Source organism: Trichosurus vulpecula, chromosome 6 (assembly GCF_011100635.1).
Source record: "Trichosurus vulpecula isolate mTriVul1 chromosome 6, mTriVul1.pri, whole genome shotgun sequence".
Lineage (NCBI taxonomy): Eukaryota > Metazoa > Chordata > Mammalia > Diprotodontia > Phalangeridae > Trichosurus > Trichosurus vulpecula.
In genome coordinates, this window is record NC_050578.1 from 278188042 (window position 1) to 278212272 (window position 24231).

Sequence of the window (24231 nt, forward strand, 5' to 3'; positions counted from 1 at the left end):
GTTTTTTAAAAGATGTAATCCTTTACGTTGGTCTTTGATACGCCTTTTTACCCCATCATGGGATTCACTTTATGTGATTTTAATGAAAGTAATTTCCCTGAGAGCATATGCCAGCTTACAGTGGGTAAAACAAATGAGCCTGGATGCCCAGAGAAGGGGGCATGATCACCACTTGCCACCCTGAATTCAGTCAACCATGACATGAAATCCAGATGAGAAGTTTCCAAGCTGTCTTCTCTGACTCTGCCTCCTCAGTTGAGGTCTGTGCTGTTCCTCAGCCTCCCCAATTCCAAGCCCAGTGTGGAACCCCCTCTGTGAGCCCTCCCCGAAGGCTGCCCTGGCACTGGCTCTCTCATGGTGGGTTAGAAGCAGGAGCTAGGACATGGGGGAGTGGGTAGTGCCCCGGTAGCCAGAGAGCCTATCCGAAAGCAAACGCAGCAGCTCCTCTCCCCAGGAATCCCTGCAAGCCTTCCTGTGTTGCGGCCAGGGATTGAATCCTCCCCTCTGATGGTGACCCGCAGTTGTCGAGGACGAGGAAGACCCCCTTCCGTGTATTCTGCTGCGGAAGGCAGGGAAGGTGGCCCTCGGGCAGCAGGGGAAGACTCCTCTCCAGTGGCAGGCTTCCAGAAACATTTGGGCCGTTGCCCCCGGGCTGCAGAAAGCGGAGGTTCTGTTAGGAAGCTGAATTTCAGTTCTGTGGAAGCAGAGTGGAAAAGAACTTGTCAGAGGGGATTGCTCGTGGTTTTGTGCTCATCTCTGTACTTGAGGGGTTTTTTGCAACTCTAGTGGAATTCCAAAAAAGCTTTTCTTTACTACAAGGTAATCCTGTAGTATGATTGTGCCCGTGCAATAATTATGTATACACACACAGTGAGGTTTCAGTCCATGGTCAGTGACCCAGCTAACCACTTCCCCCACGAGGGATGGACAGAGGGGTACTCTTTCCCAGCTGGGAGGGGCTCCTTCTCTATGGCCCAGTCGTACCCAAACTTTATAAGCATTTAGGGTTAGACTGACCTGACACGTGCTGGGCGCATAGTAGGTGCTCAATAAAGACTCAGTTGATTGAGTGAAATTAAGAGTTTAAGTGAATGGAGCCTTTATCTACAAATATCCCCAGTTGAAGGAGCAAAACTCCATCCACTTTTGTTTCGTGATTTTCTTGGGTCTGGAGCTGTCACCCCAGGTCTGGGCTTCTCTTCCTTTTTAAGGAGCCATTGGTTCCATAACTTTCAAGAGTAGCTTGTATCAGCTCATTTCTCCATCAGAGTCCAATTGCCCTCCTGTCTCGTTTTTGGGTGGGGGAAGGGGCAGGATGTCTTTCTTCCAGCATATGTTTTGTGACAATATAAATTAATTTCAGTATCTGAAACATAAAAGATTTCAAGTAAAACTAAACATGCAAAAATTATGTAATATAAAGTCAGTGAAGCTTAGATTTTCCACTTAAAATGACAATACTTTAGCTGTCCTGCAGAGTTTGTCTGCTTTTGAATAACCAGTTACTGTAGAATCGTTTAGATAAAGTGGGTCCCAATTGCCTGGCCCTTAAAGCCCCTGTGGGCATGCCTGCCCCTGAGACCACCATGTTTGGGCAGAGAGAGCCTAGATGGGCCGGCTCACTTCATATTCATTCAAGACCCCCTTTTCATTATGGTATTTGGCCACCCCCAGGCCCTTGTCACTAGGAAAGCTGGTTTTAGTTGTCTTTTATTGACATGCTGACACTCCTGGCTTTTCCACATTCAGTTGTTGGTGAGGTGGTAAGCTTCCCCGTGCCCTTCCTCTGGAGGAAGCAAATGGGATATGGAAAGGGGAATTACTGTGGCCTGTTAGCTTAGGCCTTGTGGTAGCAATGGTGTAAACAGCAGAGAGGACTGAGGGGGCGATTCCAGTTATGGGTGCCCACAGTGAGTATCCAGAACCCCAGATTTGACCTAGATTTGAGGTTCATATGGATGACTTGCTTAGGATTTTCATTGAGTTAGTGACAGGTTTTTATTTGGAAAGTTAAGGTGAGGAGCAAATAAAAAGAGAAAGGGTTTTGGCTTCATTTGAGGGAACAGTTCCTGGAAAGACAGACACACGCCTTCGTTAATAAGGCATTGGGGAGGCTCTTCCTAGAGGACATTCAGGGGCTCGAGCATGGGCCCAGCTTGTGCGTCACATACGCCCCAGCAGCGGCATCTGACGGTCACAGGCGAGTGGCCAGTCCAGCCTGGGGGCCTGCGTCCTTCCTTACTGGGCTCTACGCAGCCTCCCTCCCCAGTTTATTAAGAAGGAAAAAGGAGTTTGAGCCCTTTCTGCAGGTTGATTCTTCATGAGGTCAGGGTGAGTTTTCGTTTTGTTTTTTGGGTTTTTTTTTTCCAAATCAGGCACATAATACAATATAATTGTAGTGCATATTAATTAGTCATTATGATGATTGGTCACACTCTTGGGGTCTGGGATCTGACCCAAGCGAGAAAGTTCCACGTGCTGTGTGACAGCAGACACTGTGCCTGAGAGAAATGGGATCTAGGCCCAGGGCAGACTGGACCAGCTCACTATCCCCCCCCCCCCCCCCCCGGCCATACCCCATGGCACAGGTGGAGCACGCAGCTTCCAGTGAGGCTGTTGTGCATGCTGGCTGCAGAGGACCTCTGACCTTGAGCCCAGGGCTCCTCCTGGCCTGGGCACATTTGCACTCAATCTTAAGAGACTTTGCTGTGCTTTCTGGGATTGAGAGATGCACCAGGAGTTGTAACTAGTTGCATTCCAGATCTCTAGTTGTGCCCTTAGTGGATTTTTAACACCAGGGCAACATGCATACCTGGCTCGAGGCCATTGCTCTGTCCTTCTTAGTGCTCTGAGTCAGGCTTCCCTAGCTGAGAGATGGAGATTGGTGGTTTGACATAAACTCAATTCATTCTTAATCATTTTATTTTAACTATTCTAACCTACTTCCCTAACAAAGCTGCTGTTAGTAGCAAATCCAGATAACCTGAGTTAGAACGATTCTGTTTTTTCCGGTCTGCTTATTGATGGTGATGGTGGTGGTGGTGGTGGTGGTGGTGATGGTGATGATGGTGATAAAGAGTAGAATGAACCCGGGTGGTCCATAGCACAGGGCAACCGAAGAAATCCATGGTGCAGAATCTGCTCCTGAGAATAATTGGGTTGACTGGGTGATAAGAGGTTTTTTTTTAAATGTTGCTACAACTATCATCAGTCCCTGATTTGATTTAATCTGTATGTGCATTTTCTTGTATGTGTTTTAATAGAAAAACGAATGTTCCTGTTTCATAATGAAAATTTCACTGCCGGCATTAAATAGTTATGTCCATTTTTACACATAGGTTACAACCTGCCATATTCATTCATCCAGTGATGATGAAATTGACTTTAAAGAAACGGGTTTCTCGCAGGACTCTTCTTTACAGCAAGTGAGTTATGTGTATAGTTTTTGCTTTGGGATTTTTTGGATGGCAAGTCAGGTTAACTTTTTAAGAACTGTCTTCATAATATTATAAATTTGTTATGCTTAAGTATAAATGCAAATATTTCTATTTTATAATGCTATTTCATGCCAAGTTTTTAGGGGGACCCAAGGTAGTATCTGAAGGGAATATGTTTGTTTTGATTATATTTCCAGGGCACATTTTAAAAATATCAGCTCCAAATAATATTGTTAGACAATGTTATTAACAAATTAACTGAAGTGTCCTAATAATGCTTCCTAATTTGAATAATAAAGATACCTGAGGCTTCTTATAAAACTAATTTCAGGAAGAAACATAATTGAAATTTCTCACTATCTTTTTTCACCTCAGTAGCTTAAGTAAACAGAGCCACTTTGCCCTAGTCCATAAAAATAAAGACCTTCCTTCTATAAAAAGAACATGCAGGTCAAGGGGAGCTTTTGGGCCAGCCAGCCAGTGTCTTGGAAGGGAGTTAACCCCCCAGCATTCATGTTGAATCTCAGTCCCAGCTAGGGCCAGTGCTGCCCTTAATAAAACGTAGGCCTCCAGGTGTAAAGAATGAGTAACAGAAGCTCCAGAGCCCCTATGAGCAGAGGGGCCATGGGATGGGAAGGAAACATCCTCGAAGATCCCTCCCATGTGGCAGGAGGGTTCCTTTTCTCTTGCACATTTATACCTAGAGAAGACACAGAGACAGAATTTACAGAACTCCCAATCCCATGCTATGTAGCCTTCTTTTATCCCAAGACCCCAAATGGCTTCCTTTGTTAACATTTTGATGGGTTTCACTTAAACTTTATGTCCATCATTGTAATTTTCCTTCTGCCTCACTAGTTGCTGTGGCAGCTTACCCCCAACCTGGGCATCTATGTTATTCTGACCAGGGAGGTTGCCAGGTTTTCCCAGAGACTGTTTAAGTTCAGCTCTTTTCTCTAGCAGGGCCCAACAGTGGGTGACACCCTATGGTCCAGTTGCCAGGCTTCAGACTGAGTCCCTTTTCCATGTGTGGCACTGGCCCTTGGGGCCCGGCAACTCACTGCTCTGTGAATGAAGCTCTAGCTCGTTGTGGACTCCTAAGAGCTCCAGGAGCACCTTGCTTTTTGGCTTGGGGGACCACGAGCTTTAGTGCTGCCCAGCCTAGCTTGACAGGCTATCAGAGCTTGTCTCATCCAGCAGGGCTGGGCTGGGAGCTCTTAGGAGGTGTGTGTGTCACTGTGGTGACTGCTGATTGGCCATGCAGGGCACTTCTCCCACTAAAAAGAATCATTTTAGCTACTGTAAGTTACAGAAACATGTTTTTTCATGTGTTCTAGACTTTGAATTTCACTTGCCAAACTCTCATATTCCTATCCATCTTTCTGTAGAATAGTTTGTACCAGTATCTTAAGGTTTTTTCATGTTATTTTTGTCAGTAAGCTCTTTACAAATAGTAAGTCTTTGAGAGCAGCACTGGTTTTCCAGCCCTAGACTGAGCCATGTACCCTCCAAAGGTATGCAGAAGGATTGGAAATACTTTTTCCTTCCTTTGGGTTGGAAAAGCCTTCTCCTAACCCAAACAAACCGATAAAGGATTTCTCAAAGTCCACAGACTTAAAATTCATGGATTAAAAAAAATGAACTTGTTTTTGCTTATATGATTCTAGGAGGCAGCAAGTATTAAATTTGGTTTGTAGAAGGTATCATATCTAAAGGTACAAAGAGGGTAGTTTGTCATTTTTAAATCATAAAACACATTTATCTCAAATCAAATTTTTTTTCCGTAGTATAGCCCCATAGGGGCTTTTAGTCAACCTACCAGTAGCTGTCAACTAGACTGAGAATGTTTTCATTCTCATTAGGGATTATTAGCTGCCCTTGTCAGTCAGAAAATAGGGTGACAGAGAGGCTTCCTGTGCCAAATCCCTTCAGTAGCCAACTAGCCCTCCCAGCCCCAGAGCCTAGATGCCCATAATCCCAACCCTGGCATCTCCAGCCCTTTGTCTGTAAGATGTGCCGATCACTACTGCATGCCTGTGGGAGAGGGCACGGGAAATTAGACTGCATTGAAACCCCAAGGAAATGGGAAAGGGAGAAATAGGGAATGGTCAGTTCAAGTTCACGGAGAGTAAGAGAAACCCGGTGCCATATTGTGAATTACCCTTAAAAGGAATGCTCACAATATCTGCTATTTCGACTGTCTCTGGCTCATTCTGTCTTTCTAAGAATAGATAACCACAGGGCTAAGAATGTCCATCTGAATGTTATACATGCAAGCTTCTCTGTTAGCTCTGCTAATAGAAGGAGACCCTAAGAGTCATGCTTTGTTGATCTAGTTTCAGCCCATTCTCTCCCATGAAAAGTCTCATTGAACAGACACTCACAAATCCTTGTCTCTACATAGAGTAGTCAGTGCATTTAACTCTTCCCCCCTCCCCCCCGCCACCATACAGAAAGATGGGTGGGGAAGGGTGGGTGGAACCAGCTCAGTGAGGAGGGGGAAGGTAGGAGCCAGGGTGGAGGGGGCCCCCCAGGTAGTAGCTTCTTGTCTGGTTAGCATGGAAAGCGCTGATGGAGGTCTAGTGCCATTTCCCCCACCATTTAATGCACCTGAGGTACGTTGTTGGGGGGTGGATCTCCATCTTCCCAGTCCCATTGCCAATGATGCACTTGATCGCCAAACCTTCATTAAGCACCTTCTAGAGTTCTCTTTTGTACAAATGGGCGTGGGTTGGCGGAGATGATTTGCCTGAGACCCAGAGAAGATGAGTGGAGAAATCCACCCTTGACCCGAGGGACCTTAGCTCCACTGTGTTCTTTGTGGCTCTTTCAGTGGAGAAGAATGAAGCCCCTAATCTCCTTAGTCTTTGAGAGACTACCTTCTTGTCCCCTTTCCCTCAAACTTTCTGCCACTTTGTCTTTCTGAGCCAATTTAAGTAGTGGTCTGAGCCCTGGCCACGGATTCTCCAAAGCCCCTGGGCTCCAGGAGGGTCTGAGGCTGCCCCCAAGGCATTCACATATCCATCTCAGGTCCGTGCATGAGACTTAGCCAAAATCTAGGCGCACTCACCAACATTGCACTCTCAGAGGTGGCTGGAATGGGGACTGTGCATTCCTGGCTGCTGTGCGCTCCATAATCCTTTTCTCAAAAGGGTAAACCTGGAAGGATTGTCACCTTTGGTGTTCCATCCCTAGTTGTAGGGATAGTAGGGTGTCTGGGAAGTGTCTAGAGTGACATGTAAGAAAGTTGCCCGATGCAGCCTGATTATACCCCAGATCGCAGAAGTGAATCTGTCAGTAAAGTTGGAATCTCATGACTTAGGCTTTATTGTAGAAGTAATGTGGGGAATGTTCTTGGAAAGTGGGTTGGGGTCTTCTCTCATTTACGCATTAATAGGACAGATTCCAAAGCCTACCTTTTGCAAATATGTCTGAAAAAGTCGTTTCTTTAAAATGAAGAAAGAAAGCTTTCAGTAACTACAGACCCAGTTCAACCCTGTGTTGAACTTAGTGAATGTTTCTGGAGCACAAATGGGCAAATAGTATTTAGATTATTCTTAGAATCATTATGTCACTGTCGTTGGTCCTGGGGTTGCCAGGCCTTTTCTGATTATCAGATGCAACAAATGACGTCCAATTTTATTGACCAGTTTGGCTTCAATGATGAGAAGTTTGCAGATCAAGATGACATTGGCAAGTGAGTATACTCCCCTAGGTCCTTGTTTGTCTCTGTGCCCCTGCTATTCCTGGGTTTCCCTGGTGTTGGGTGGCTCGGCCACATGGCTCCCCAGGGAGCAGCGAGGGTAGCATCGCCATGGGAGGCCATGCAGTGAGAGCAGGCATCAAACGGAAGTCACAAGGTCTGGGTTCGACACCTGGGCAAGTCACCAGCCCCTCAGAAGTGCCCCAGACTTAGCTGCCTTGGGAGAGCACGTTTCTTTCCCTGGAATTCTCTATACCAAGAATCCCCCTGATCTGACCCAGAACATGAAAGGACCTGCGGCCGCCCTCTGTGAGCCATGCACCAGACACTACCTCACCATCTTGGCAGGTGGTGGCTGTGTGCACAGAGTTCAAGCATGGAGGGGCCGAATGTTTCTTTAAGGCGGGAGACTTGGATTAGAATCCATTTTCTGATGCTGACTAGCAGAGTGACCCTGGACAAGGCACTCCCCCACTCAGCCTCAGTTTCCTCCTATAAAATGAAGGGAAAGGGTCTATGGTGTTACTTCCCAGGGTTGATATAAGGATCAAATGAGATAATGTGTGTAAAAGCCCTTTGTAAACCTTCTGTGGATGTCACTTCTTAGTAAATAGAATATACACACATGTAGTGTGTGCATAGATCTCTAAGGTTGCTATTGTGTTCCTCCTCTTCTGATCCCAGCCCCCACTCTCAGAGCTGCCCTAGTCCTTCAGGGGAGCTGGGGAGCCCTTTGGGACTCAGGCTAGTCTTTGATAGCCCACACGCTGACTTACATACAAAGCCCTGCTGGCATGACAGAACCCACCAGAGGGTGTCTCTGTTTGCGTGGCCCTTGAGAAGTGGGGGTGTCCTCTGTACCAGGAGGATGTGGGGTAGAAGGGAAATGTAATGGAAAAGAAAGTGTCAGGCCACACCCACAGATTTAACTCCCTGAGTGCAATGTTCAGAGGGTTCAACAGAAAAGGAAAACCATGTATGTAGTGTCCTGTGGTTCTGATGGCATGAGGGGGCCAGTGGAGGGGGTGGTTTCAGTTAGCCCATGGAGATGGGGAAGGGTAGCTCAGCCACTGTCCCCTTCACACCTGGACAAAATCCACAAATAGCCAATCCCACTCCCCAGGAAAGGGTTTGTATGAGCTGTGCTAGGTGCAGGTGGGGAAGGCATTGCCTTGCGCTATCACACCGTTCCTCAGGGCCCCCAGACTCTGCCTTTAAAGTGCATGGCGTCTCACTGAACTACTTAGTTGCTAAAGCCCAGGTTTTCCACTTGTATACATTGAGATAACTTTTAAGGAATCCTGGTAAGAGTTGTCAAGACATTGGGCCCCATTTTGGTTAGGAAGTTGTAATTAAGGAGTTTGACTTTCTCACCCTTCTACAGCTTTGCTTATCCACGCCACGGGTGGGTGTGTTTGTCTGTACGTGTGTGTCAGGGTACAGATCCACAGTCAGCCTGGGAACTTGGATTTTAAAATTGTACCTTCTTTTCCAGCTTGTTACTGTGTGCCAGACAGTAAGAGAGAGCAGCGGTTAGTTAGCTTAGGAGAGAAGCTAACCTGTCCCTGAATGTGCTCGAGACTCTTCCCTCCCCCTCTCACCATCACCAGGCAGGCTTAGACTGACATTTTGCCATGTCATAGTTGAGAACAGGGGCCGTGTGACAGTGTGATGTGATTCTGTGCTTCTGGAATATGGGAATTTTAACAGTACTGTGTGTATATTGTGGAGTTAAGATGACTCCTTATTCATGGGGACTCAAATGCATAAACCTGTATTTTGTTTGCAGTGTTTCTTTTGATCGGGTGTCAGACATCAACTTTACCCTCAATACAAATGAAAGTGTGAGTAGAAAATTTCCTGTAAGACGTGATGAGAGATGGTGAGGGGAGGGAAATTGGGAAGTAAAATTTTGCTTCCATTCTGTGGCTAGGCTTCTCATCTCTACCTGATTGTAATGATTCTTGTGAAAGCATCCTGGATGGGGCTGCCCCACAGAGTGTTTGTGCTGTGTTTGTGCTTCACTGAGAGCCACCTGGACTGTGGGAGCCTCCCCGGCTAGGGCCTGAGGTGCAGAGCAGAGGACTGGCCAGGTCAAGGGCAGTAATTTCATTCCCACATGAACTAGTTAGCACCAACAGAAACACTCGGTGCCCAGATTACACCCTTAAGCCAACCATCTTTAATGCATGCCATTGGTTCCAAGGAGCATTGGGTGAGAGGGTGTGGGTAAATAGATAGATAGTCAAGGTGAATCAGCACTCAAGGTCACGCACCTTGGAGCTAATGCCTGACTGATCAGTGATGAGAATTGTATTATCTTCATGATTGAAGAACAACAGGCCGTTGTTTTTATCATCTAGGCTATCCCAACTCCCTGGTTGGGTGTTTCTTTTGAGAAGAGAGCATGAGTTGATTGGCTGGTGTGTTCTGGCGGTGCTTGCTCTCATTCCAGCCCCTATGGCCGTCGACGTTGTCCATTTGTGGCTTGTTCAGGCTCAGGGTGGGGGGCACGGGAGGCCTCTGAGTTGCTCACTCTTGGGAATGAAATTATGATCTTACTAGATGAAAGTGAGAGTGGAAGAGGAGATGGTCCATGCTACTTGTATGCTAGTTTTGAGTCCAGTCTGTTCAGGGAAACCTTCTGCTCTGACTTCCGGGGAAGGTAATGTCAGATCTTTACATTTCTTTTGTGTATGTGCTATGCTTAGTTATTGAGAAGGAAATGGGAAAAGAAACACCATTTCAAAAAGAGATCGAATGCTGAACATCACTGAGTGCTTCTCTGAATGACCCTTTATGCAGCCCCAAACCGGACTATGCCCAGCCAAGATGCACATTGCACTGCCTTAGAACTTGGGGAGAGGAGCAGCTGACGTTGTAATCTCATACAGGTTCTCTTCTCCTCCTTCATATTTCTCCTGTTTCTGTTTAGGGAAATATTGCCTTGTTTGAAGCGTGCTGTAAAGAAAGGATACAGCAGTTTGATGATGGTGGTTCTGATGAGGAAGATATCTGGGAAGAGAAGCACATCGCCTTCACTCCGGAATCCCAGCGACGATCGAGGTGAGAGTTGGAGCCTGCTGTGGGCCTCCCCCATTGCCAGCCTTGTTTGCGCATCAGGAAGCAGTCTCGTCTCTAGGTAACAGCCATGCTGACGAAAGCAAAGAACCTGTTGGCGCATGCCACGCCCCGGAGAGCCTGCCCATCCATCTGTTACTCTGGTGATTTTCATAACCAGCCCTGTTTTCCATTTGGGAAAACTTGAGGCTATGGGCTGTGACTACACCTGGAAGGTTACACCTGTAAGATCTGCTCTGTTATCCTGCCTCTTACTGCTTAATAGCAGTTAGCGACTGTGGAGTCATCCCTAATCCTGGATTTCCACAAAACTAGCCCTGTGCCAGTGCATGAGAAGCTAGGGGATCTGCCCTGGCTTCTAGAGGGTGGGTCACAACTCAGGATTCCAGGGCCTTATAGAGATGCTTCACAGATCTCTGGTTTTGCTGGTGAGTTCCTACCTTGAGCCACATGGAGACGGTGAATACCTACTCTCCCCCAGAGAGCAGGACAAGCAGGAAGGAAGGGAATGGGCAGGGAGCCGGCCAGCCCCCTTTTGGCCCAGTTGGCTTCGCTCAGGCCTGGACCCTGGCTGAGGGAAAGGAAGGTCTTTCCTGGTCTTTAGGAACTGACATCCTTGGGGAAGAGTGGCGCATGAGGGCGCGGTGAGGGGGGAGGAGTGCTAATCATACAGGGAGGCTTGCCCGCAGCTGGCAGCCCTAGGTTCCACTGTCTGAATTTAGGGGCCAGGCTCCCTTTCAAGTCCTGTTTCCATCGTCCAAATGGAGTGCCAACTTCCAGGAATGTCATGATGTAGATGGCAGAAACTTTTCTCTCGTGATTTATGGTCTAGTGTAAATGAGCTCCCTGAACTCAGTCGTAGGCCACACAAAACTCTCACTCTCCCAAATGAGATAGTTTAAATTTGTCCTTTGTATGGTCATTAAACCTCCAGGGACTGCCTTCTTTCCCACAACACTGCCGTCATGACCAGAAGCAGCTCTGGTAGGAGTTGTGTGCACATTTTTGTCAGGAATAATACTGAGTAATATGTTACTTCTCTGATCTTGAACCTGGCCCAGCATTCAGCCTTTTTATAAAAGCTTTTTTATTGACACCTAGGTTTTGTTTTGTTTTGGGGTTTTTTTAGGCATTTACTTTTGTGGTGTTCCTTACTGCACGCCATTGGCAGTGACGTAGGAGAAGAGTTGAGCCAAGACAGCCAATAAAGAGTCCTTGTCCAATAGCGTAGGGTTCCCTTCCCCCAGTTTGGTGAAGAAGGACGCGTGTTCCCTCGTTTGTTTTCTGAGACCGAGGTGCAGTTCATTGAGGCCCCGCTGTGTTCTCTTTGCCCTTTACTGTTACCAGCGTCATCGCTTGTAGGTTTGTGCTGCTGGGAGGTCTTTCTTTTTATGATTGCCTGCCTTGGAGTGGGCTCTGTTGGAAAGTGTTCTGGATCGAGCAAATAACAAGCATGTAACTTTTCCCCTTTCAGTTCAGGGAGCACAGACAGCGAAGAAAGTACAGACTCTGAGGAGGAAGACGGAGCAAAACACGATTTATTTGACTCCAGCAATGCCAACCCAGAGGACAAGATGGAAGTAGATCTGAATGAACGTGAGTTGTTTTCGCTCTGTCCTTACTGAACTTGCAAAGTCTGTGCTGGGCACATCCTGCCCGCTTTTCTTGATGCCGTCTGCTGTACCTCTTGGACAGTTGTCTACTTTTAAATAACTTACTAATAACTGTTCTGACATAGTCTGCACTTACATGGCACGGAGGATTTCTTGGGAATCTTTATGTCATCCTTAAAGGCAGCATACCTATCACACAGAAGATGGGGGACAGGGGATTGTTCTTTCAGGGCCAGAGCTGGGATCTAGTCTTCAGCCCTACACCCCCGTATCCAGGGCTCTGTGCCCTCAAATGGCCTGGTTGGACTTGGGGATCCTAGATACTTACCAGGTTATTGACGTAGGGGTCAGGAACTGCTTCCACTGTTCTCAGTTACTGATGTTGGTGTTGCCTCTTCTCATAGCACCTAACTGGTCAGCCAACTTTGATGTGCCCATGGAGACGGCACATGGCGCCAGCCTTGATTCAGTGGGGTCTGATGTTTGGAACACAGAAGAACCGATGCCAGCTAAAGAGACTGGGTGGGCTTCATTCTCTGAGTTCACATCCCCATTGAGGTGAGTATTCGGGCAGCATTCATGCAGCCAGCTGCCAGGTTTTTCTTTGAGTGTGTTAATTTGGGGAATGGGCACTTAATTCATTTGTTTCTGTGCGTTTTCTTGTCATCTCTCTATTCATGTCCTTATGAAACGAGAATCAGGGGAAAAGAGCATCATTAATAAACTATTGAAAGGATTGCGTTGGAGCGGTAGAGATGGTCCAGGGCTCCAAAGATCAGGAGCCTAAAATAAGATTGGTTGAAAAACCAGAATCCTAGGGTCTGGAGAAGGTACCGAGGGTGACAACCTGTGTAGAAGTTGTCAGAGACGGAGCCCCCAAAGGAGCCTGGCGACCAAGAGCTGCTCAGTGTTTGCCTGATGGCTCATTATAAGTATTCCAGGTCTTGGTTGTAGTGCTGGTACTTGCGTAAGGATTGTTTTCTCTAATTCTCTCACATCTTCCAAGTATCAGTTTGCTGACTGGTGCGAGCAATTTCTGTGTTCTCTATGGTTTTTTAACGTGGCTAAAATCCTTGATATCCCCAAATAATTCCCTCCTGTGGCTCCCGGTCACTTGTGTATAATGACATTTATAGATTTGAACTAAAAGAAGGAAACCTGTTTATCTCATCTCAGCCCCTTTGGAGGCACGAGGAGATAATGCCGTCACTGCTGCCACCATCAGCCATTGGGAATTGATGGTGAGGGGCAGCCGATGTGACTGCCCTGACTTCTCTGGGGACCCAGCTGTTGCACAGCTGGAAACTCCAATGGGCTGTGAGGTGACAGTTCCTGGAAAAGAGAGACTAGAACTCCTCCTTGAGTAGTGGGGGCACCTTCTTTGAGGGGGTCACTGATCTCTGATCCCTAGCTTCTGGCTTCCCGAAGCTCCTTGATTCAGACCTTGTGAACATTAGGACAGATGGGCATTGTACTGGGCTATTTATGTGGCTCTCCTAACGGACTGACCTGTGCAGTTGTGGTCTTAGCGGGGCGCTTAATGATTGGCACACGGGCAGTTCTCAGTAACTCAGACCAGTTAATACTGGTCATGGGCTCAGTGTTTGCCCTGCAAGTTGGTTTGGTGAACATTTATTACAACACAATTTTCCCTGTAATTAATTTCTGTTAACTAAATACTGGAAATCATTTTCACTTACTGCTTGTGGAAATGCTATTATGGCCATCTGGCAAAGGCTGTTTTCATCAGTTATCCCGTAAGTTACCCTGGTACTAGAGAAAATGGGAAGCAAGCTGTTCCTAAGGAGATGGGTCTTTCTTTACCAGGTAGTCCTACCAAGGAAACTGAGGCATTGAAGCCCATGGAGGGTCTGAATAACTGTCAGCTCTCAGATCCAAATTCTACAAATGGAAATCTCCAAATGTGCTTGTGACTTGGGTGGTGTGTCCCAGTTCAGGAGGACAGACTCTTGCTTTCTTCCTCAAGGCTGGGCATAGTCTGCTTCCTGGGGAGGGCACTGGGTGGATTCTAGAGGCTTGCACGGTCCTGGGATTCTTCATGTTGTCTTTGCATTGGGGAGTCTCTCCCATGCTTGATGACTGATAATGGTACTTCATACTTCTGGTACTTTGACTGTCTCTGCAAGAATGGGAGAAGTTATTGAGACACCTGCCTTGATGGAGCACTTTGACCAGACAAGGTCCCACCATCTCTACTTGGTCGTCTCGTCATTCCCTCGTCGCCCTTATTGTTATCATTTCAGTCAAGTTCAGGAGCCATTGGTGTAGCCTGAAGTGGAATGTGTGAAGCATCATCCTGGGCCCTGGCTATAGTCAGGCTGTCATGGCTTCCTCCCGCCGGAGGGTTCTCCAGACCTCTCCACCCAAATGACCCCCGTGTCTCAGGAAGGTGTTGGTGACCAGCCTTTTTGTACTTTGGCCGCTGCCTGTCTCCGTGTCTTTGATCTTGGGGATCCCCTGGGCCTGGGATGAGCCTCTCACACTCACTTCCCCCCTGGAGGACATGGGCTAAGGCCCATGTACATGCTCCTCCTCTCCATTTGTGTATGCTTAGGTTGTGTATGTGTGGCCTCTCAAGGACAAGAACTGTCTTGCTTTGTTCTCTGTATCCCCAGTTCCTGGCACGTAGTAGTCACTTAATAAATGGTGGATGATTGATTGATTGATTGATTGAGAAATCTTCCTAATTCCAAAACCATGTTTTTTCCTAAAAGTACAAAGGATTCTTTAAGGAGTAATTCTCCAGTGGAAATGGAAACCAATACTGAACCAGTGGACCCGTTAACTACTAGTGCTGTTTCACTGACGGCACCACCAGAGGGTACGTATAGAGCACCGAGAGGCTGTGTGCTTGGGAGGGTGTGGGAAGCAGCGTTGTGGCTCTGTGTAGGCCACAGAGTCCGGGAGAGTTGCCTTTGTCCATAGGAATCACTGTAGTCAGTTCTCAAAGGGAAAAACGTGGCAAAGGAGGGTGACCCTTCCTGGAACAGATGTTTTAGCTTTTTTCAGGAATTTTTTGGGAATCAGCTTTTTTTAGCCCAACAGGTGTGAAGAGTTAATTTTTGTCGTTTGGTCGTTTTTCAGTGATGCCCGACTCTTCATCACCTCATTTGGGGTTTCTTGGCAGAGATGCTGGAGGGGTTTGCCGTTTCCTCCTCTAGCTCATTTGACAAATGAGGATGTTGGGGCAAACAGGGTGAATGACTTGCGCAGGCTTACACAGCTAGGAAGGGTCTGAAGCTGGATTTGAGCCCAGGAAGGTGGGTCAGCCTGACTCCAGGCCCCGCACTTTGTACACTCTGGCGCCCCCTAGTGGCCCCTCAGAGTTTACTCTCTCTAGGCTCTCAGCGGAGCAGTTTTTCAGATATTGTGGAGCGGCCAATACAGTGAGCAGAAGTGCTCAGAGAGGCTCTCTTCTGACGTGGGGCTCAGAGCCAGGAGGTTTCCTGAGCTGCCAGAGTCAACGAGCCATTCTTCCCCTCTCCCCAAGATTCCTCTCTGCAGACCATCCATCTCTGCTCCTCTTGGTGTGGGTCACCCTGTGGGGGGTGGGGGAGTCCTGACTCCCTGAGAGCTGCAGACAGGTCACCCCACAGTGCATGGGAGGGCACCAGTCACCTCTTGAAAGAAATGGCATTCTCAGAAGGATTCTCTCTGTAGGCCCAGGTAGCATTGCTATGGAAGCCACTTCTGATGGAGAAGATGATACAGAAAGTACCGACAAGGTGACTGAGACGGTGATGAACGGCAGCATGAAGGAGACGCTCAGCCTTACGGTAGATGCTAAAACTGAAACTGCCGTCTTCAAAAGGTAACCGTCCCCAAAGTGCGTTGGCCACTCGGGCTCAGGGAGGAGGGCAGCGGGTAGGGATGGGGGCCCATGTCTGGCCCTTTCCAGGTTGCCACCAGAAGTCATTGTGGCGATGCTCTCTCACTCATTCGGGGCTTTGCAAAGAAAATCAACCAGAGCCATGTGGAATGACCACTTTTCTGAAGACCGAAGTGCCTAGAAAGCACAGCTCATTGCCAAAGGGATGGAAATAGCTTTAAGCTCGTTCTGGTTTATCGATTGGGGTTAAATGTGCCAGACCAGCCTCCTCTGGGCGCTCGTGGGCCCTCCCTGCTGGGGTGGGGCAGGGTTTAAGTTTATAAATAGCCAAGAGTAGTAACTCGGAAGCCCGTTCTCAGCAGTGGGAAAGAACCCCAGAGGGGCAGCTGCATGGATCAAGCAGGATCAGTCAACTCGGGTCTTTGCCTTTGACCACCCTCCCCTCAACAATTAAGCCATGTAATACTAGCAATCTACAAAGAAACGTGGTCTCAGGTGAGGAAGTAATACCAGGCAGGTGGGCAGGTTCATGGGCCAGTCAGCTGGCCTTCTTTAGAGGGAAGGCATGTGAGCAAAAACTGGAAAGGATCCTGGAGGGCCAAGAAGCCCTTCACTGGTCTGAGCAGAGAGCAGATGATGGTTTGTGAGGAGAGTGACCTCAGCGGACGTGCCCAGGAGGAGAAGCAGGCTGCCAGAGAATTGGAGAAAGGAGTGTCTCAAGGCCCAAAGCATGTGGCCCTGTGGCTGGGCAGATTAAATGTCAGGGCCAGGTTCCTAGGAGCCAACAGGATGGGGCTTTAAATAGCAGCGGTGATTGCTGTCATTAGTCATGGCCTCCTTCTCCTCAGGGAATACATCCTGGCCACCCTGGCTGGGGACAATATGAGAGAGCTGCCCCTGTTTTCAAACCTGAGGCCATCTAGAAAGCATGACCGACACTCCCAAGTCACTCTTGTCCATTTCAGGGGTTGGTACGTCAGCAAGGTGGGCACAGCTCTGCCTCTGCCCAGGGATGAGATTTCCAGACTGTGTCACACCAGGGAGCTACGTGATGGGAGGTCTAGGAAAGGTCCCAGGGCAGAGGACACAAACCAAGGGTGACCCCGCTGGGGGTTTGGATGGGGTGACAAGAGCAGAAAAGTGGGGGTGGGGGTGCTGCAAGTATGTGGTGACAGGATAGGAAAGTATGAGTGAGGGGAGAAGGTGGTTTGCTTGGAGTGGATGGCCCCGTGAGGAGTTTAATGTTCCACTTTTACTGTTAACTTGAAGAGAGGGGACCTTTCAAGGTACTGGGCTCTTGACCCTTTGATCATAGATTTAGATAAAAGCATTAGTGCCTGCCTAGAAGTATTTACAAATGACAGATCTGGAAGAGATGGTTTATGGGTTCGATGCTGCAGGATCCAAGCTTAGAACATTGGGCCATTTTTCCTGGGGCTTCTGAGAAGAAAATGTAGGAGGTGTGGCCGGTTAGAGTTCCTTTGGGGTGACAAAAGATGGAGATTTTGTGGGGTATTTAGAGAGGTGACCACCATTTTAGAATGAGTTGTAGGAACTTGAGATGTCTGTCTTGCAGAAAAGATGTGATGGGGGCTGCCTTTGATGATTGTGCTCAGAGGTTGCAGAGGCAGGTGTCCTGACAGGAAGGGGGCGGGTGAAGGCCAGACCTTTGGGGGATGTTCTCTAGCACTTCCTGTTAGGCCCTGAGATCCCTTTGCATTTTCCCAGCCCATAGAGATGGCAGTGTTGCATCAGGGCATGAAGCCTTAGGCTCTCCTGCCTTGCTTGGAGGTCGTGAGACTCGGGTTGCTACTCCTACGGGAGGAGCATCTGTATATGCATGATCCCCCCCTTCTGCCCCCACCCCGATCCCCCGTTTGCCAGTCATCAACTACGCGCCGTGTCACGTGTTTGCCAAATTGAATACCAGCCCCAAGAAGCTGGCTCCATTTGGTGAGACACGTAGGGCGTTTATGTTGCCTGTGTTCTCGTGTGCTAAGTGCTATTCCGTCTGAGCTAACTGCGGGCAATGTTTTCAGAGTGAGTTTTGGTTGTTTTATTCTGCTGACGACAGAATGAGGCTGGAAGAGTGGGTGTCCCAGTGCGGGCCCGCCCCAGACACGTGTGCTGCTGCGTCCTCTTGTCTGCTCTAGAGCCCTTCTCACTTCCCCTTCCCCCACCCCCAGCCCTTCTTGGCAGGATTGGCCAGCCAGGGTTGGAGCTCTGCCCTGACTGTCCTGAGCTGCGGCCCGGGCCGGGGCAGCCTCTAACCATGACTATTTGTTCCTTCAAACAGATTCAGTTAACACCTTCACCAGTCTGTTTCTAGAAAGATAACGTTTTGCCCATGCGCAGTAGAGGATATGTTGTGCCCAAATCCCTAATTTCCGAGAGTATTTTGAAATGTTTATACATTTCTTTTTCTATTTTGCACACTTGGCTTCAGAGTGTTGAAATCCTATCGGTATGTACGCTCTCGTGTGGTAACCTGGGTTTGTCCTCGAGCACCGGCGGCATCCCATCATCCCTCTCGTGCGTGCTGCTCTCCTCCCATCTCCCCGTGTCTGTGACCTTCGTTGTCATCCCACCCCGAGCATGCCGAGCTTGCTGCTTGGACTTGGCACAGCCGCCGCCCTCCAAAAGCCATTGCATGTCCTGTCATCCGGCGCTCCCCACTCCCCCGGGTCCGTGTGGCACCCTAATGGCAGCTGTACCTTCTCTCCTGCAGTGAAGAAGGAAAATTGTCTACCTCTCAAGATGCTTCTTGTAAATATGTGGTGGAGGAGAGGACAGAAGGTGCTGACACCAGTCCTGCTGCTTCCCAGCCGGCGGGCCTGAGCCCAGAGCAGAGGTGAGAGGGCAGGCTGTTTGGGAAGGGGGTGGGGGTGGGGCAGCCACGGAGGAGCTCACAGAGCCACGGGCTTTGTCGGCCTTGGAGGGAGCTCAGCTTCTCAAACCTGGTCCCTTTTAGAAGCCATGCTTTTAGGGGACCCCTGCCCAGATGGGTCTCCTTTGTGACAGTGTCTTCCAGAGCAGAAATGTGGCCACAAGGCTCTGTCCAGGTTTTCAGGAGCCTTTTTCCCCAAGGGCTCTTGCCACTGTCTCATCACTGGCTAATAACCTGGAAACTCTGGAGGAGGAGCTTGAGGAGAAGGTGGCAATAGCGCCACAGAAGGACATCCCGGCTTCCACAGCCCCGTACAGTTTGTGGCCTGATCTCGAGATAGCTGCTCAGCCTTCAGACCCTGCTCTGAGACTCCGCTGTGCCTCATGTGGGGACCATACCAGGGCCTTCATGCCTGAGCTTTGGCCTTAGCTAGGGGGTCACAGACGTGAATGGTAGAGCACCTTCTAAAATGTGTACTGTTCTTGGCCTGTCTAAGAAGGAGAGACTTTTCCAGGAGTTAGTAAATATTTATTAAACACCTGTGTGCCCATCACTGAGGATGCCAAGAAAAGCCAAAGACAGCCCCTGCTGTCATGGAGGAGAAAACTTGTAAACTGCCAGGCAAAGCCAGCTAGAGAAGGGTTACCTGGAGAGAATCGGCAAAGAGAAGGCATCACAAGTCAGGAGAAAGGTTTCCTGGATGAAGTAGAGATAAAGAGGGAGAGTATAGGGGGATAGCCAGTGGAATTGCCTGGAGTCAAGACACAACTGGATTGTGGAGAATGTTGTCCCAAGCTGCCATTTGATGCGAGGGGTGTGTGCCTGGGTGTCTAAGAAATGTGGGTGGACTTGCGCTCTAGTGGCTGAATGAGGATGATCTGGAAAGGGGAGAGACCAGAGGCAGGCAGACCTCCCAACAGCTAGTACAGTAGTCCGGGCATAGAGCGATCAGGGGGTGCAGAGATGACATCAGAAGGCCTTGGGACTGTATTGCATTGGGAGCTGAGAAAGTGAGGAGCCTGGAGGCCCTCCTATGGGGGTGGGGAGAAGAGGGCAAGTTCCATTTTGCATGTGTGAGTTGAAGATGGGTCTTGGAGACGTGCGATGAGGTCAGCAGAGAGGTTGGGCCCAGACATGGTCATTCGGTCCATGGGAGCTGATGAGCTTGCAGGTGGGCAGGAGGGAGAAGGCCTCGGGTCAGACCTGGGTGTCTGCCTTATCACCGCCTCTGTTTCAGCCTGGTCTGGATCCCTCTTGGTCAGACAAAGTAGAGGTGACACTGAATGGTTTTCTGACAAAATGACAGCCACCCGCTTCTGAGCTTGTTCACTGAGCTGACCTGCTATGACCTAGAATGACTGAAGCCCCTTCAGTGGGGGGCAGAGTTCATTTTTAGTGATTTTTTACCTTCCGTAGGTGGCTGGATCAGGAACAAACACCAGGGGGTGCTCCAAGCGCAGAGTTTTCTTTCCCAAATCCAATCCCAACCCCTTGGCGTGTTTCCTGAAGGGAGGGATTTAGCCTGGGGGATAATTTTTTAGGAATGTGTAGAGGAAACATTTATGAAGATGGCTGGTTTCATTTGTAAATGACAGTGTTGACACCACCTACTTCTAAGCAGCGGGTCCTTTCCTTTGGGGACCTCCTTGATCTGCCATCCCAAGCTAGCAGGAGGAGGCTTTCAAGCTGTCTTGTCTCCTTTTTCTTCTCTTCTCATCCCCACGTGCCTTTTACTGATCACTGGATGCTGCTGCATGGGGGGCGGCTCTGACCTTGGACGCCCAGGCCATTCCTTTCAGTGCCCACATACAAGAAGCAGCTCTGATCACTCGGGGTGCAGGCACAAAGCTGACTCTCTGGACCCCAAGGTCCTTGGTGGCAGGCGGGGTGGCTCACACAGGGCTGCCCCCTCCAGAAGAGTGTCATGGAGGAACAAGAGCAGTGAGAACAAGTCTCCAGTTGGGGAGCTCTTTGCAGCTTGGCCATAGCACCTCCTTCCTCCCCCACCTTTGTGGTAAGGACAGTACCCAGGACTTAGATGGAGCTTTCACATCTACAAAGCACTTTATGTGTGTTGTCTCATTTGGGCCTCACCAAATACCAGGTGAAAGGTGCTTTTGTCGTCCCTGCTTTGTGCACAGTCACGCAAGCTTCTGTCAGGCATCTCCATCCACTGGACCACCTGGCTCCCTGGCTGAGCCCTGCGGGGAGAAGGCTTGCTGCTGCCTTCTTGGCCACCCCAAGGCCTTTGGGGGATGCTCGGTTCTGGACAGAAACTTTGATTGCCACAGCTCCAAGAATGATGACCTTCGTTACCCTTCTTTCTTAGAATCATTGAGAAGAAGAAGGAATTAAGAGGAGTTTGGTTTCTTTAACTCATCCTCAAGATGTAATTTCATATTCGTGCTAGTGTTGGTGGCAGAAGATACCTACAAGGAACATTTGGAACTGCTTTCCCATGGGCCCTTACCAGGCTTAGCATCATTGAGGCCAGCCTTGAAGCCTGGTGCCTTTGACTCTCATGGGTGGACACTGGTACAACTGAGCCACCTCTGCAGTATGCAGCCGAGCAGTGGTTCCCTCAGTTTCCCTTTGGACAGGAGTGCTGGAGCAGGACCTGTCTCATCCCCATGGCAGGAAGGGCCCTGCTGCTTTCCTCACCAACAGGAGGATTCCTTTGGAATTGGGGGTGGCGGGTCTCCCTTACTGGCTTGATAAAGCTTTCTCAAGGTCAGCCTTACACTTGTGTCCACTTTCAAAGCTACTGGGTCCTTAGGTGGGGTGCATCTCCAGACGCCCACACTTCCAAACATTTCTAGAGCAGAGCCCTCTCTCTGATGTCCCCAGTTCATGACTGCCTTGGGGTATCTAATAAGAGATGGTGGGCTGCTGGTGAGGAAAGGTCCTCCCGGCTGCCAGCAGCAGTGAGTTCCATCCTCTCTGGACTCTCCATCAGGGATCCTGGGCCTTCTCTGTCTCCACAATTGACTCCTCTCAGGGTGAACCTCTAGAAGCCAAACTGAAAACCCTCCCTGACTTCATTTAAAGCATCTGGGTGGCTCCTGTGTGCAGTTAGATGGATGTTCAATACTGGAGATAATATGATTCATTCAGCAACTGAAACCTTCCCAGCACCCTGTGAGTTTGTGGCCACCCACCAGTGATGGATGAGAAGCACCTTAAGCCTCCAGAGGCCGCAGCCAGCTTTGTAAAGTTTCAAACCCTCCACCTTTCAGGCTCCTCTCAGCAGCTTCTATCTAGGTGATCCCTCCATTTCAGAGGTCAGTTAGAATCAGGCGTGAGCTGGCTGTTGGTGGGATGGTTCGTGCCAAGTAGAGACCTCGGATAGGCGTCCCAGGTAGCACAGGTGATGCCCAGGTCATTTCCCGATGCATGCAAGTGACCAGAAATCTTCCATGGCTCCCTATTGTCTCTAGCAGAAAATACGGAATCGTGACCCAGGTATACGGGGTCCTCCCCTCCCCAGGTCTGGCTTTGTAGCTTTAGTCCATCTGATTTCCCTTCATGCATTCCTTCCCCCTGTTCCCTCCAGGTGATGATTCCTCTTCCACCTTCCTAGCTTTGCGAGGAATTTGCCCACTCTCCCTCGGGGGGTGGGGGGTGGTGGTGGTGGTGGTGGTGGTGGTGGTGGTGGTGGTGGTGGTGGTGGTGGTGATGGTGGTGATGGTGGTGATGGTGGGGTGTGTGTGTGTGTGTGTGTGTTGCTGAATTAGGTGATGATACTATTCTTCTGGGAGTTCCCATCTGTCTCCCATCCTGTTCTCCCCAAAAACAGTTTTTGTTTTCTGAACAGCCCTTCCTTCCCCAGCTTCTTGATCCTGGACCCCATCAGTTGACGGTGCCCAACATAAATGTTTCTGCTCAACTTGGGGGGTCTGATTCAAGTGCTCTGAATGTCTTTCTTTTGGTTCTTTAGGACTGATCAGCCAAGCCTTTTAGGAGAGACCTCTGTTAATGGCCCTGTATGATATGTAATGTCTCCTGCTGTTGACTGAGGACTGCAGACTGATAGCCATGGGTTAAAAAACGGTGTTTCTTGAGAATTTCATCCAGAGCCTGTCCAAGCCAGTCACTGCTGCGCTAACTTTGCAAGGGATCAGGACCAGCAACGTTTATATTCTAGATTTTAAGACATTGTACAGAGAAACTCAGAAGTGTAAAAATCTTGCACATTGACAAATACCAAGCATTTTTGCCTATGTTTATATTGTATTGTTATGAATCATGGGTGGCCTGTGGAAGGAGACCTTGCCCCCCATGTAATGATAGTAGGAATACTAGAGTCCACATGGCTGTAAGATTAGTTTTATAAAAGTGAATACACAGATCTATTGTATTGGAGACATAACTATTGGACAGTTAGTGTGACCAAAGTCTTTAGGCCGTTTTCATACATTTTTTCACCTTGTACAAAATTCTGAACTCATTTTTCTTCCAGGTTGGCAAGAAGTTGTAGGATTGAAATGCCCTCTAAGGGTTCTTTTGGTTGTTCTGACTCTCAAAAGTGATTTTCAATAAGAAATTTGGGGTGTTCTTTTTATAACCAGTTTTTAATTGGTAACTGTTTTCTGTATTGTTTCAAACAGATCCAAATGTAAGTCTCTTGGTAGAGATTTTAAGTATTTATTGCTACGACTTAGTTGACAAATTGATGTAACTGTAAAGCCATATGTTCTGTTCAGTCTCGTTTGCTTGCCACGATTCCTCACGCCGATGAAACACTAGGTTATTTGGAGTGGATATGGCTTGTGGTTTGGGGTTGGGGTTTGTTCTTTTCCTTTTTGGTAGTTCACCTGCCTTTTAACCCGTTCATTCACCAAATTGTACCTTGTTAACCGAGCATTACAAATGAACATTTCAGAACCATCTGCATATTTATAATACTCTCCTCATAATAGGCAAGCCACAGGAGTCAGTGCACGCACTGCTAATAGAATTAGCATGCGGTCAGTTTTTTGGGCATAGCATTTTAAAAGTACAAATCAAAATTGGGCACCTGAGCATGTTAATTGTTTTCCTGTACCTTGTGAAGTTTTCACTCGTAAATTCTAAGCCAGTGTATTTTTTTAGACCTGGTTTGTGTATATATAGTGATTATGGATACTAATTCATTGTAATTTATAATTTTCTATGTCAGTATAAAAACCCACCCGCCTTCTCCAACAGCAGAAGTGATGGGCCGCATGTCACCGTGTCGTCCGCCTGGTGAAGGGGTCACTTCTGCGTTACCTCTTGTACTTTTAGATGCAAATCAATTTTTCATTTCTGTAATAGAAAGTTCTTCACCTATTTTTACGTCATTTGTTTTTTCCTGACCAGTATTTAAAACCAAAAGGATGCTCTGAACGATGGCCAACGATTTTTTAGAAATAGCCTCCCAAGCAGCGTGCCTAAACATTACATTACATACAGAAATAAAAAAAAAAATCAAACGGATGATGGCTTATTGCTTGTTCCTTTTTCCATTTCCAACAGTATAGAAACTACCCAGGGATTTCCAGAGGCATCTCCACCCATTCTACCTACAATGGAACTCCAGTCCAAGAGCTGGGTTCCTTAGTCGAGGGGTGGGTGGGCCTCCCTCCTCATTGCTCCTGCCCAGGATGGACTTGTGAGTGGCCCTTTCGGAAGCGACCATT

At 48.4% G+C, this 24231-nt stretch overlaps 1 protein-coding gene across 4 annotated transcripts in view; it reads left to right on the forward strand.

The window, feature by feature from the left end:
- PPP6R3 (protein phosphatase 6 regulatory subunit 3) overlaps nucleotides 1–24028 on the forward strand; it is a 103944-nt gene extending 79916 nt beyond the window's left edge. For 2 of the 4 annotated variants that reach the window (XM_036762652.1, XM_036762650.1), the window contains 10 exons: nucleotides 3339–3425; nucleotides 7037–7134; nucleotides 8930–8984; nucleotides 10076–10206; nucleotides 11696–11817; nucleotides 12239–12392; nucleotides 14570–14676; nucleotides 15516–15666; nucleotides 18413–18535; nucleotides 22509–24028. In XM_036762652.1, coding sequence (XP_036618547.1) covers nucleotides 3339–3425; nucleotides 7037–7134; nucleotides 8930–8984; nucleotides 10076–10206; nucleotides 11696–11817; nucleotides 12239–12392; nucleotides 14570–14676; nucleotides 15516–15666; nucleotides 18413–18535; nucleotides 22509–22560 — 1080 coding nt within the window. In that variant the 3' untranslated portion in view covers nucleotides 22561–24028. The remainder of the gene's footprint in view (nucleotides 1–3338; nucleotides 3426–7036; nucleotides 7135–8929; nucleotides 8985–10075; nucleotides 10207–11695; nucleotides 11818–12238; nucleotides 12393–14569; nucleotides 14677–15515; nucleotides 15667–18412; nucleotides 18536–22508) is intronic. The other 2 variants (XM_036762651.1, XM_036762653.1) reach the window with 1 other exon arrangement.
- Nucleotides 24029–24231: the final 203 nt, after the last annotated feature.